General features: G+C 40.7%; 1 protein-coding gene across 2 annotated transcripts in view; it reads right to left on the minus strand.

The window, feature by feature from the left end:
* ASB7 (ankyrin repeat and SOCS box containing 7) overlaps window positions 1-13,552 on the minus strand; it is a 48,555-nt gene that overhangs the window by 11,355 nt on the left and 23,648 nt on the right. For both annotated transcript variants that reach the window (XM_006742674.3, XM_031038389.2), the window contains one exon: window positions 5,404-6,009. In XM_006742674.3, the coding sequence (XP_006742737.1) occupies window positions 5,404-6,009 (606 nt within the window). The remainder of the gene's footprint in view (window positions 1-5,403; window positions 6,010-13,552) is intronic.

Below are 13,552 nucleotides of genomic sequence, written 5' to 3' on the forward strand. Positions count from 1 at the left end.
TGATACTTCACCAAAACTCGACAAGTGGTATTTTTTTAAAGGTTAGTTGCAATATGCGATCTGAAACCAAATCAATGAACGTCTCGTACTCTTTCACATTCAAATCCATTGGTCTACTTTGTCCTTTGAATGGATCTTTTACCCATGCATGTTTTTGTCAAATTATGCATTAGTCCTTTGGAAAACATTGGCTCACTAGGTTATGGAGATCTTCCAAATGTTGACCCATTTCATTAAACAGTATCAAAAAAAATCACTTTTGTTAGTATTGCCACTTATCTCAAAAAAGTCTTTGCATATTGGGAACCTGCCAATGTCACAGTAGCAAATACAAGCTTTTCAAAATTCTAATTTTCACTTGAAAGCTCAAATTTTATGACTTGTCATAAATACCATCAATTGTTTTCCTTAACGTGACAAGAAAGTCTGCCAAATAGCCAAGACTAAATAGCTATCGTTTGGCTGTCAGTCAATCTTCCAGGTAAAAATGGGTGCTCCACAAAAAAAGCTGCTGGTTCAGCTCAAACAAATCAAAGAAGTGCTTTTTGTCAATTCAATCACAGCACTCTGGTATGCAGTAAGAATACTTTCAATTTCCATTCCACAGAATATTAAAAAGGCATGTACTCAGAGGGATCAGATTTAATGGGATTAATTTTACTGCTTTGTCAAAGACATCCCTAAGTGGAACTGGAAATCTTCTTTAGTGAGATTGTCTGGTGGTGAAGAACTCAAGAACTACGTGTACCCTTTGGGGCTACTGTCTCGGTTAACACTGAGGAGCCAGCAGTTTGACCCACCATTGCTCCTACCCCATCAGTCAAATGACAGCGCAACGAAAGAGGCGAATCACATCTCAGCGCTGCTATGAAATCTGTTTTGACCTCATGGGCACCTAAAATGGTCTTGAGGACCCCCCAAGAGGCCACACTATGAAAACCAATGATCTACATAAATCATAAAATAAAATCACAAACGGCAGGAAATCATCCCCTTTAAGAGTGGTTACCGGCAAGAATTTTAAAAAGGAGGGGGGAGACCCCAAGGACTGTGGTCTAATTCCCTCATGTTTCAGAGGGGGTAACTGAGAATCAGGGGGAGCTGGGAGGCTAAGCGGCTTGCCCAAGGTTTTTAGGCATGTCAGACGCGGTGTCAAAAGCCCATTAGCTGCTCTCTCTACCACTAGACACAGCTAATTTTTTTTTTTTTAAAGATTTTATTTATTTATTTGAGACAGAGAGAATGAGAGAGAGAGAGCACATGAGAGGGGGGAGGGTCAGAGGGAGAAGCAGACCCCCCGCCGAGCAGGGAGCCCGATGCGGGACTCGATCCAGGGACTCCAGGATCATGACCTGAGCCAAAGGCAGTCGCCTAACCAACTGAGCCACCCAGGCGCCCCTAGACACAGCTAATTTAACAACACCTCTGACACAGGCAGAGCTGAGAGATCTTCAGGATCCTAAATGGGAGAGCTGTGCCTCTGAATTCCAGGGGGCGAAATGCTACTCAGCCCAAATGACCATGAATAGGCTGTTGTTCGCTTTTTACGTAAAAACAACAAAACTAATGAACTGACTTCCAGTTTTAGCTCCTGAGCATGTAAGGAGCTTGGAAGTCATCACTCCTGCTCTTGTAAGAAGAAAACGCTGAACAAACGCAAAATCAGTGACTTGCCTTGGACTCGCCCACCAGTGAACAGACCTCACAGCGCAAACCACCACACAGTCAGGAGAGAGAAACAAATCCAGCGAGTGACCGCTAAGATGTGCGTACCTGGAGCACAAGCTGCTGGAGCCATAAACTCGTAGGAACACTTCAATGGTAATTTTGACGAGTTACCTGAGGCTGTGTGTGGACTGGCCTGACAGTGAGGGTCACAGTCTTAGGAAGCAACCCCCCCACCTGCCACATTCTCTCCATTTTACTTTCAGGAACCCCACCAGGTTGTCATAGTGAATAGCTAATAAAAACCCCCTTGTGGCTCTGGCAAGGGAGGAGGGTTAAGAATAATCATGGGATCTACACCCAGAACCTTCTCCATAACAAAGGCCTATTCTCTAAGGGTAAAGACTTGACCAGAGTCTTATCTCACCTGGAGAAAGACTCTGGGTGCTGGAGTCAGAGAACTGTTCTAACTGTCTCACCAAGCTGTGTGAGGGAAGAGGAGGAGGACAGAGAGAAGCCCAAAGTCAAGAGGGGAGACCAGACCGAGGACGCAGGAGGGACTGAAGTTTCCAGGACCTACAGCTCCAGCAGACATGGCACGCAGCCCAGATCCCGGCCAGGTTCACACAGAACCTGACATTTAAAGGCCTATTTACCTCTGTTCCTCTTACCTGATCCATCCTGTCTGGCTTCAATAAAAAGTTACAAGACATGCTAAAAGGCAAGAAAAAAAACAACAGTTGGGAAAGACAAAGCAAGCATCGGAACAGACTCAGCTATGACACAGATGTTGGAATTATCAGACAGACAATTTAACTTATGATTGCTCTGTTGAAACTGACGAAGATGGTAGACGGTAACAGTAAAATCTTGCCTCTCTAATGCCTCGATGAAAGAGCAGCCCCACAGAGATAGATTCCACACAGTGAGCTGAGATGTGCAGGTCCCTGGCAAAGGGAGGAATGGCGACAAGCCGACCCCTCCAACAGCTTTTCACCTTGCTGCTTGTCCAGGTCTTGGATTCCACTTTGCCTTCTGAACGCTTCCTTCTTGTGCAGAAAGAGTAACAAGCCTTACAATCGAAGGATTTCCTGGGCAGGCAGCACAACACGGCACCTGTTTTGCAAAGAGGCTGGCCAATCAGACATGGAAGCAGCCTCCTTTCAAGTGGCACTCTCCAGCAGGGAGCCGTATCGTTTTCCGCCCTCTCTACTCTGTTCTCTAAAACCCTCCTCTGATTTCCAGACCCTTGGACACAAGGAACTGCAATTACCAGAGATTTTCAGGCCTAAGGCCTTCTCCTGCAGAGGTGGCTGGCTGAAGAAAGTCCGTCCCTACCACAGGCATAATCTGTGCCTGAGAATTCAGAAGTGGGCTTTGCCCCCAAACTTAAGTTCTACGCTACTTGTCTCCGAACAAAATTCCAGGCATGCAGGTCATTAAAATGCCTTCTGTACCCCCCGTAAGTTTAAAAGTTCTTGCTAGTCTATGCCCGAGGTTCAGCTTTCTCGTGGAATTTCTCTCTTAAAAGATTTTTCATTCTGGATAACTCCCTCATCCGTACAGTGACTAGGGGAGTTCACATTTGGCACAGGGGAAGATAAGGGGAATAACAGTCCACGAAGCTAAAAAATAGGAGGCTGGGGGAGAGTAAGAATCTAAGGGATTCACTCTATTGGCAGCAAGCCAGGCCTTGCTGTTCATCCACTCTCATATTTTAAAAAACATATATAGCACTTAAAATGTGCCAGGTGCTATTTTAAGCACATTACAAACATTAACTCATTTAACCCACACAACAAGCCTGTAAGACAGATATAATTATCCTAATGCTCCCATGAGGACACTGCGGCAGAGCAGTTGGGTAACCTGCCCAAGGTCACAGGTGACAGGTGGCAGAGCTGGGGCTTGAGCTTGGGCAGCCCAGCTCTAATCAATGCCTTTAACTGCTGAGCAAAATATTTAACAAAAGGGGCTGAGGCAGTCACACTAATTTAACCAGGAGTCTCGAGTGAGAAATTAAAACAAAAACGAAAGCAACAACAAGAAGATATTCAGAATGCAGAAAGAGTAAGAGATACTTCACAGGCTTTTTCCAGGACAGAATCCTAACCTGAAGTTTAAGAGTAATATCCTCTCTCATAACACCAATACCCCTCCCAGTCTACGAATGAAGACTGCTAGAAAACTGGCTGAGAGAACCAGCACTGGAAATGTCACGGCACACTTTTCGTTAGATGCGGCCTGGATCTGAAGAGTCAGAGTAAGCTGGTGAGGAAACACCACAGAGGACATCCCCTGTGTCTCGGTATGTCGTGTGTCTCAAAAACTTTCTTCAAGGGATCACCTACCAGTCAGCCCAAAACCCTGCTCCCAAGGCAGACAATCTGTGTAGAACACGGGAGCCACCAGGCCCTTGTAGCCATCTAAATTTCAATTAATACAGATAAATGAACAACTCCGTTCCTCAGTGGCATTAAGCACATAACACGTGTACACTGGCCACACGGGGCCAGGGCTGGTAGCTACCATACTGGACAGTGCGGACAGGCCGTTTCCGTCGCCACACACAGGCCAAGTGGACAGCCTAAGTTAGATGCTGAGGGTGATTTCTTTTGAGGCTCTGGTCTGCAGACACCCAGTGGTAACAATGCCATCTTTTCCTTTTCATAAGCACACAAAATCTAAATTACACTTCATTTGTTCATAAGATTTCCACTCCCAAGTTCAGTTCCAAGCAGGAGGTAGATTATTTATAGGGTCGAGTCAACTCCTTACCCCTCAGTACCCGGTACCCACAGTGTATTTGTTCTTCCATGATAACGACTGAAAGGGAAAAAGCAGGCGAGGAAAAGGGAATTCATGAAAGAGTGCAGCAGAGGGTGAAATCAAGCATGTCGTTTACCGACTTGAGCCTTGGGTTGGATGTTGAGCTCCGAGACGCACCTCGACGAGCTGCAGAGGAAGCCTGACAAGGGAGGGTGGCTATATCCACGCACAGACCAATACCCCTACCAGAGAAACAATGCAAACGTGCACCACCACGCAAGGCGGGGCACACATTCCCAGGCTTTCAGAAGTGCCCGTACCAAAACAGGTCAGAAGTGGAAGCCACAAGGGTCCGGGGCCGTAGTACCAAATCTCCCACTGACGACAAATTTCATCTTACAACAGCTTCTGGCATCTGTAACCTGCATTACTAGGATCCCTCGCTCAGGAACACTGCTGTTCATCTCATGTGGGGTCACATCCCGGGAAGCCAGAAAAGCAACAATAAGACGTGGAGCAACAGCTTAGCACTGAAGCACCGATTCTAGAACACTTCCACAGCTATGGAACCTAAAGTCCAACGCTCTTCTAATTCTTCAATCAGAAGTCCATGAAAGCCCGAATGACTATGTGTATGACCAGTAAGAACTGTCTTGTTCTAACAGAGATCTTTGTGAATTTAACAATTTCTCCTTTCTCTGTCCCTTCCTACATTTCCACTCTCAGCCTATCTATCCCTATTACTTTTAGTAACACAATTGAATTTGTATGAAATCTTGTGATACAGAGCTTTCTTTTTATTTCAGATGAATGAGGCATGAGTCACATTATTAATAACTTATTAATAAGCAGGGCTGATAGGAATCATTAGCGTCTGCTCATTTTAAGTTGTAAACACATCTGAAACACGCCCCCAGAAGATGAAAATTTCTTAAAAATGCAGTAAGATTAATAATTAAATTTACATACTTGTGACTTCTTGTAAGAAATCCAAACACGGTCGACTACTTCCAGAAATACTTATTGAAACAGCCAATGGGGTCTGTCCTTCATAGTTCCTTGTGTTTGTGTCCGCTCCATAGTTATATAACATCCGTGCACAAAGCACATCATCCCTAAGGGCAGACAAATGCAAAGGAGTCTGTCCATCTTCTAAGCGACCCAAGTTTGTGTCTGCTCCTCTCTGAAGGAACATTCGGCAATAAGAGTGATTGCTTTTGATCACAGCGTATCGCAACAGAAAACCGTTCTGGATGTCGATATTGGCATTGTGGTCCAGGAGGATCTTCACGCAGCTTGACCTCTCTCGGATGATGGCGAGCTGAAGAGGGGTGGTGCCTTTATCGCTGAGTGGGTCGACCTCAGCCTTGAACTCCAGTAGGAGTCGGACAAATGAGTCCCTACCATAGTGAGCAGCCACATGGAGGGGAGTCCAGCCATCATTGCTTTTGGCATTAATAATGTCGCTCCTATATTCAGATTCTAACATCAGGCGTGCAATCCGGGCCCGGCCGTGCATGGCTGCATAATGAAGAGCAGTGAAGCCTCCGATCAAGTCCTTAACTGTTGGATCGGCTAGGGTTAAAACCAAAATGAAAACATTAGCAGACTCGAAGACAAAACAATGAACTCTACCACGGCACAGAGCATTTAAGCCCATTCCCAGGAAAAAAAAATGTGAAATGACTGAAGATTGTAATGGACATCAAGTACTTCTTTCTCAGTTTAATTGAAGCATAGTTTTCACAGAAAATAAATTTTGATAGAAAGTCATCAAACCTGGGTTAACAGGACGAAAATGACCTACAGAGTATTTAAAAGATAGGCAAAAACAAAGTGTTCAGATGGCCACAGCCCCTCTCGGTCTTAATTTAACCAACTGCTTTTGGCTACTCGGCTCTCTCATCTCTGTATTGTTTCATGTTTCTCTTCAGTTTTGAACTTTTTGTTTTCTCTTGTGCTTTTTGGTCTTAAAGAGAAGCATGTGTAGCAACATCTGCTGCTCTAAAGGACGGATGTACTGTGGTCTGGCAGGCTGTGTTGTTTTAGGGTGTATTAGGTAAAAAAAACAAAAAACAAAAAAAAAAACCTGTGGTCTGTAAAAATTCCAAAGCACGTAAGATATATGTTAAATGATCTTGATAAATCATTTTTTCCTAAGATAAGAGACTATTCTGTGGATTCTTAGTTTTATAAGAATTTTGGAGTTTCTAAGAATTAAGCAGCATGTTGTGTGAAAAATTGGGAGAAGCCTCAGCCCTGTATAGATATTTTCTATAACAGTTGCAAAATGCTCTCCTAAATGGACTGATTTCTGGAAAGAAAGTGAAAGGAAGAAAGAGAAGCGACAATTGGCTGTGTGACTCTTCATCACAGACTTTTGTCACCTGCCCCGATCTTCCCTGAAGCCAAGGGTCAGTTCTGTGTGGCTCTCATCCCACTGGCCTTCCTGGGCAGTGGGTAGAAAAGGGGCAAGAAGTGCTCCCTCCTGTTATGTAGGTCACGTCCTGGGGGCCAACAATCTCAGGTGAAAATAAATTGGTCAGGCCTAACTACCTAGGGTTAAAATGCTCCCTTAATTTCTAGTTTATTCATGGAAGAGAGAAATTCATGAGTGTTTTCCAAATAAACAGAAAGTATCCAAAGTTATAGGATTAAAACACTCCTTTATTGTTTACTAAAACGTTATTTAGTTCTAAACTATATGATGGTAGCTGGGTCCCTTAGAAAAATCTATGAGGCAGAAAACTCCATACAAAATATTAATAATACTATAGAGAATAAAAAATACAATTAAGAAGTAGTTGCTAACAAAACCTGTAAAAAGTTAATATTTTTAGGAAAGCTGTATCAGTTGAATTTCTAAAATCATTTAGTATAAACTGATACTACCCAGTGGTCATATTACAATTTAAAGAAAGTAAGAGTATTCTACCTGCCTTGGCCATCGCTAAAAAAAAAAAAAAAAAAAAAGATACAGTACCTATACACTGTGAGACTTTAAAGAAAGCAAGAACGTTTAAACAAAGCATTTTGCTGCCATCTACTGGTAAGGCACGAACTTGAGTGACAAATGTTTTCACTTGGACAGCTTATGCTGAGCCCTCAAGTCTCAGACACCCACCTCCCTTATGTATGGGAACCCCTTCTATTCGAATGAAACGATGAATCTTGCCAAGACTTCCATTTCTAATCTATACCTGACCAATCAGCTGCTTCTTTCTTAATCTGTGGGGTTTCAGAATACCTTCTTTCATTTCTCCCACCTTTGAATCCACCAGGGGTGTCTTTAAAGGTGCCAGCAAACAGTCTTACGCGCATCCTATACTCGCTCCATTTGACAGTAAGACTGAAATTATGTTACATGAAATTGCACCAGCATCTTTGGTTTTCCACTTTAGGCCTTTTTTAGGTGCTACTTGCATTTTGGTGCTATACTGAGCTAGGAAAAACAAAGATTAACAGATACAACAAGGATCTGCTTAGTCTCAGTAAAAACCATGAAAACGCAGTAACCGAGGACATGCTGGAAACACAGCACAGAGGTAGAGCCATAAATTAACAGTGCGTAAAAAGTGTATACTTACTGTCCTCAAGGCATTAACAAATAGGAGACAAAAGACAAATGAAGATGAAAACAAAGATTAATTTAAGGATTATTATAGCTAATGCAACAGATAAGGAAAAGATCTCATTTGTAATTAGTAACAGAAACTGCAAAACGCCTAGATACAAAGTGAATAAGAGATGCACAAGATACATGTGAAGACACTTCTTTGATTGAACTGAATTCACTTCATCTGTATCTGCTCAAATGTCCCTTCATCAGAAAAGCTTTCCCTGAACACCAACAGCAGTCCCGGCCCCCTCATTACTTTCTCCTTTTAGCTCGCTTCTGCCTTCTCACAGGTGCAACTTATTTTAAACAAGTTACAGTATAGTTTCGAGAAATCCATTTAAACCTACTGAAAATTTTTAAAGTATATATAAATAAAAGTATTTCCTACCAATATGATTTTTTTCCAACTGCTTTAGTGAGGTATAATAAAATTCACCCGTTTTAAGTGTAGAGGTTGATGAACTTGGACAAACTATAGACAGCCATGTAACCACCACCACAATCAACATACTCCCATCATCTCCGAAAGTTCCTTCCTGCCTCTTTACAGCCAATTCCTTGCCCAGACTGTGCGTCCCAGGCAACCACTACAGTTTTGCCCTTCTAGAATTCCATATGACTGAAATCATACAGTATGTAGACTTTTGTGTTTGACTGATTTCAGTTAGCATGATGTTTCTGAAATTCACCCATGTTGTTGGTGTGTATATATCAAAAGTTCATTCCTTTGTATTGCTGAATAGTATTACATAATATGTATATACATTTATTTATGGATTCACCAGCAGATAGATAACTGCGTTATTTCCAGTTTGAGGCTATTATGAATGAGGCTGCTGTGAACATTCACATACAAGTCTGTATTTTTCATTTCATTTGGGTAGATACCTAGGAAAGAACTGCTAGGCCACATGTTAAGTGTACATTTAACTTCCCAAGAAATTGCCACACTGTTTTTCTAAGTGGCTATACAATATTATGTTCTCTCCCCAGTTACAGTTCTACATCTTCACTAATTACCTGGCATCATCAATAATTTTAATTTTACTGCTCCAGAGAGTATAAAGTAGTAACTTACTGAGGTTTTAATTTATATTACCCTGATGACTAGTGATATTGGGTTTATTCATGTATTTTGTCAAGTGTCTGTTGAAATTGCTCACTCATTTTTACTAGATTGTTTTTCTCATTACTGAGTTTACAATTCAATTGTGTGTATATTCTGGATACAAGTCTTTGTCAGCTATGTTTTGTAAATATTTTCTCCTAGTCTCCTGATTGCCTTTTCATTTTCCTTTTTTTGAAGAGCAAAATGTTTAAATGTTGAGGAAGTCAACTCATTTGTGTCTTTTATTGCTTGCGCTTTTTGTATCCCATTTAAGAAATCTTTGCCCAACACAGTGTCACCTAGAATTTGTGTTTTCTTCTAGAAGTTTTATTTTTAACTCTTACATTTAGGATAATGACTTATTGCTAGTTGATTTCTGTGTAAAGTGAGATCAGATCAAGGTTCACTGTTCCATACAGATATCTAGTTGCCCAGCACAATTTGGTGTAAAGACTACCTTTTTCCCAATGATTTATCCCTGTGCCACGGTCGAAAACCAATTTACCATACAAGTGTGGGTCTTATCCAAACTCTGTTCTAGTCTATTGACCGAAAAGTGTATCCATACACCAATACTGGATTGTCCTGATTACTTGCAGCTTTACAGAAAGTCTCAATAGCAGGTAGTACATATCCTCAAACTTTTTAAAAAACTGTTTTGGTCAATAAATTTTAGAATCAACTTGTCATTTTCTTCAAACAAGCCTATGGGATTTTGATTGGAACTCCAATGACTCAAAAAATGGAAACCATCCCCAAATACTCTAAATAATATTGATTCTTCCAAACATAACAAAGCGTATCTATCTATTTAGGTCTTCTTTAATTTCTCTCAGCAATGTTTTATACTTCTCAATGTAAAGGGCTTGCACATCTATCATTACATTACTAAATATTTTAAGTTTTGTTGATATAACAAATTGTTTTAAAATTTCATTTTCCAATTAACTGCTGATATAGAGAAATAAAGTTGATTGCATACTGAGCTGTGTAAATAACTAAATTCACATTTTTGTTCAAGCACATTTTTGTAGGTTTCTTATGCTAGTCTATATACACAATTACGTTCTCCGCTAATAAAGAGAGCTTCACTTCTTTCTTTCCAATCCACAGGACTCTTATTTAAACAAGTGTTAAATAAAAATGGTAAAAGCACATACTCTTGCCTTGTTCCTGATCTCAGAGGAAAAGCGTTCAGCAGTTCACCATTTACTATGATGCACATTGTAGTTTTTCCTAGGTACCTTTCCTTAGGTTTTGGAAGTTATCTTATGCTTCTGGTTTGCTGAGTTTTTATGATAATGGCTATTATATATGGTCACATGCCTTTTCTGCCATCTATTGAAATGATCACTTGGTATTTATACTTTTATTCCATTAATAATGTAAATTACCATGTTGATTTTCAAATCTTAAACCCTGCACTCCTGGGGTAAACAGTACTTGGCCATGATATAATATTCTTTTTTTGTACACTGATGGATTAGATTTGCTGGTATTTTGTCAAGGATTTTTGCATCTATCATCACGAAGGATACCGGTATATAGTTTTCATTTCTTTCAATGTCTATTTGGTTTTGTATCAGGGCATTGCAAGCCTTAAGCAGTTACACAACCAAAGAATTTGGGTAGTGCTGTTACTGGTATTCTTTCAACATTTGAAATAATACAAGAAAGAAGACAGCTGGGCCTAAAGTTTTCTGAGTGAGAAGTTTTAATTATGAACTAAATTTCTTTGACATAGGGCTGTTCAATTGTTTTATTTCTCCTTGGGTCAGTTTTGGCAATTTGTGACTTTCCAGAAATTGGTCCATTTCTTCTAAATGGCAAAAAGGTGTTTGTTATATTCCTATTACCCTTTTAATGTCTACAGGATCTGTAAAACAGTTTTCCCATGCTTAGTACTGGTTATGTGTTTTTTCTCTTGCTTTCTTCATCAGTCTGGCTGGAGATTTACCAATTTTGTTGATCTTTTAAAAGAGTCAATTTTTGGTTTTTTTGTTTTATCAATTTTCTCCATCATTTGCCCATTTTCAATCCCACTGATTTCTTTTCTCTTTATCATTCATTCCTATTCTTACTTTGGGTTTAATTCCAGCAGTACATAGAAACTGTTCCAATACAGCCCTCTTTCCTCTCCCCTTCTTTGTGCCACTGCTGTCATATATTACATCTTTATATAGATTTTTTAAAAGATTTTATTTATTTGAGAGAGGAAGAGAGAGAGAGAACAAGCAAGGTGAGGGGCAGAGGGAGAAGCAGACTCCCCGCTGAGCAGGGAGCCCGATGCGGGGCTCGATCCCAGGATGCCGGGATCATGACCTGAGATGAAGGCAAACACTTCACCGACTGAGCCACCCAGGTGCCCCCTAACAGCAGTTTTATACTTGTGTTATGTTGTTGTCTTTAAGAGATGAAAATGGGGAGAATATATTTATACTGTCTATGACAGAATGATTCTAAGGGGGCCTCTCCCATAATCCCTGCCTCTTCATGTCCATGCCTTTGTGTACCTCTCCCCTTGAGTTTCAAGCAGGACCTATGACTTCCTTCTAAGCCAACAGAACTCGGCAGAGGTGATGAACTGTCACTACTGTGATTGTGTCATGTTATATGAGGTTCCACCTTGCTGGCGGACCTGCTATAGTGACTCTCATTGCTGAGCTGAGGTAAGGAGTGCTGGTGGGAAAGTCCATGGGACAAGAATCTGCAGGCAGTCTCTAGAAACCGTAGGAACCTCCAGCCAAAGGCCCACAAGAAGCTGAGGCCCTTAGTCCTACAAGCACAAGGAAACAAACCCGGTAACAACCTGAGCTATCTTGGAAGCAAACTTTTGTCCAGTCTAGCCTACAGATGAGAACATTCTGGTCAACACCTTAAAAGTATAGGGTAATAAATGTGTGTTGTATAAAGCCATATGTCCGCGTAATTTGTTCCATGGCAATAGAAACAAATACACGGTTTTTTTTAGCTATATCTGAGTAATTACTTTTACCAGTGATCTTTATTTTTTGTATGAAAAACAAAGGACAGTTTTGCTAGATACAAACTTCTCGACTGACAGTTTGTTTTTGGCAATTAGAATATGTCATCCGACTGCCTTCTGGCCACTGCTGTTTCTTATGAGAAATTAGCTGCTAATCTTATCAAGGAATTCTTATACATAATGAATTACTTCTCTAGGTGCTTTCAAGATTTTCTCTTTGTTTTTGGCTTTCCGCAGTTAGACTGTTTTGTGTATAGATGAGTTTATCCTACTCAAGAGTTCACTGAACTTTTCAGATGTGCAGTTTAGTATTTTTCATCAAATATGGGAAGTTCTGGCCATTATTTCTTCAAATACTTTTTTTCTGCCTCTTTCCCTCCTCTCTTTTCTGGCTCTCCCATTAGGCCTCATGCATATGTCGGTATTCTTGATAATGTCCCACAGGTCTACTGGGCTCTACTTTTTTTTTTTTTCTTTAGTTCTTTCTTCTATATATTCCTCAGACTGAATAATGTCTGTTTATCAATTTTCAAGGTCACCAGTTTCTTCTGCCAGTTCAAATCTGCTGTTAATTACTGTAATGAATTCTTGATTTTAGTTATTGTACTTTCAACTGGAGAATTTCTGGAGACATACACATATATTGACATATATGTAAATTCTCTCTCTTTATTGCTAGCTTCTATGATGAGTCACTGTCATCACGTTTTCCTTTAATTCTCTGGACATGGTATCTGTCCTTAGTTCTTTGAACACATAATAGCTGCTCTGAAATTTTGTTAACTGAGTAAAGCATCTGCGCCCCTTCAGAAATGCTTTCTATCAGCTGGTTTTATTTCCTGTGTATGAGCTATACATTCCTGTTTCTTAGGCATGTCTCACAATTTTTCTGAAAACTGAAGATTTTAGGTGATACTGTAGCAACTCTGGATTAATGAGGAACACCTTAAAAGTGAGGATGGGGTGAAATGCTGCTACTGTTTGTTTTAGTGAAGTGCTCAGACTAATTATACAAAATCTGTCTCCTTAGCACTATGCAGCCACTTAGGTCTCTGCTTAGTTGTTAATATTATTAAATTCTGGCTTCTAGGTGCCACTCCTAAGACTAATTTATGTTTGGTTAAAATAACTATTTTTGACCAATGACTGGTCAGAAGTTGTGCTTAAACATCTTGAACCAGCAAGGCTCCCACACTTTGCCAAGGTGGTATGTATATAGGTTGAGGTGCACATTCAATCATCAGGGAATTTATGAGTGTGCCCTAGCTTTCATTCCCTGGTCTCAGGTTCAGATGAGGATGAAGAGATAACTGGGGTCTTCTCTGGCCTTTCTTAAGCATGCATGTAGACTTCCAAATTCCCAGGAATACACAGAAGCTTAATGAAGCCCAAATGGCTGTCTCCG

Source organism: Leptonychotes weddellii, chromosome 9 (assembly GCF_054177405.1).
Source record: "Leptonychotes weddellii isolate Sample4059 chromosome 9, ASM5417740v2, whole genome shotgun sequence".
Classification (NCBI taxonomy): domain Eukaryota; kingdom Metazoa; phylum Chordata; class Mammalia; order Carnivora; family Phocidae; genus Leptonychotes; species Leptonychotes weddellii.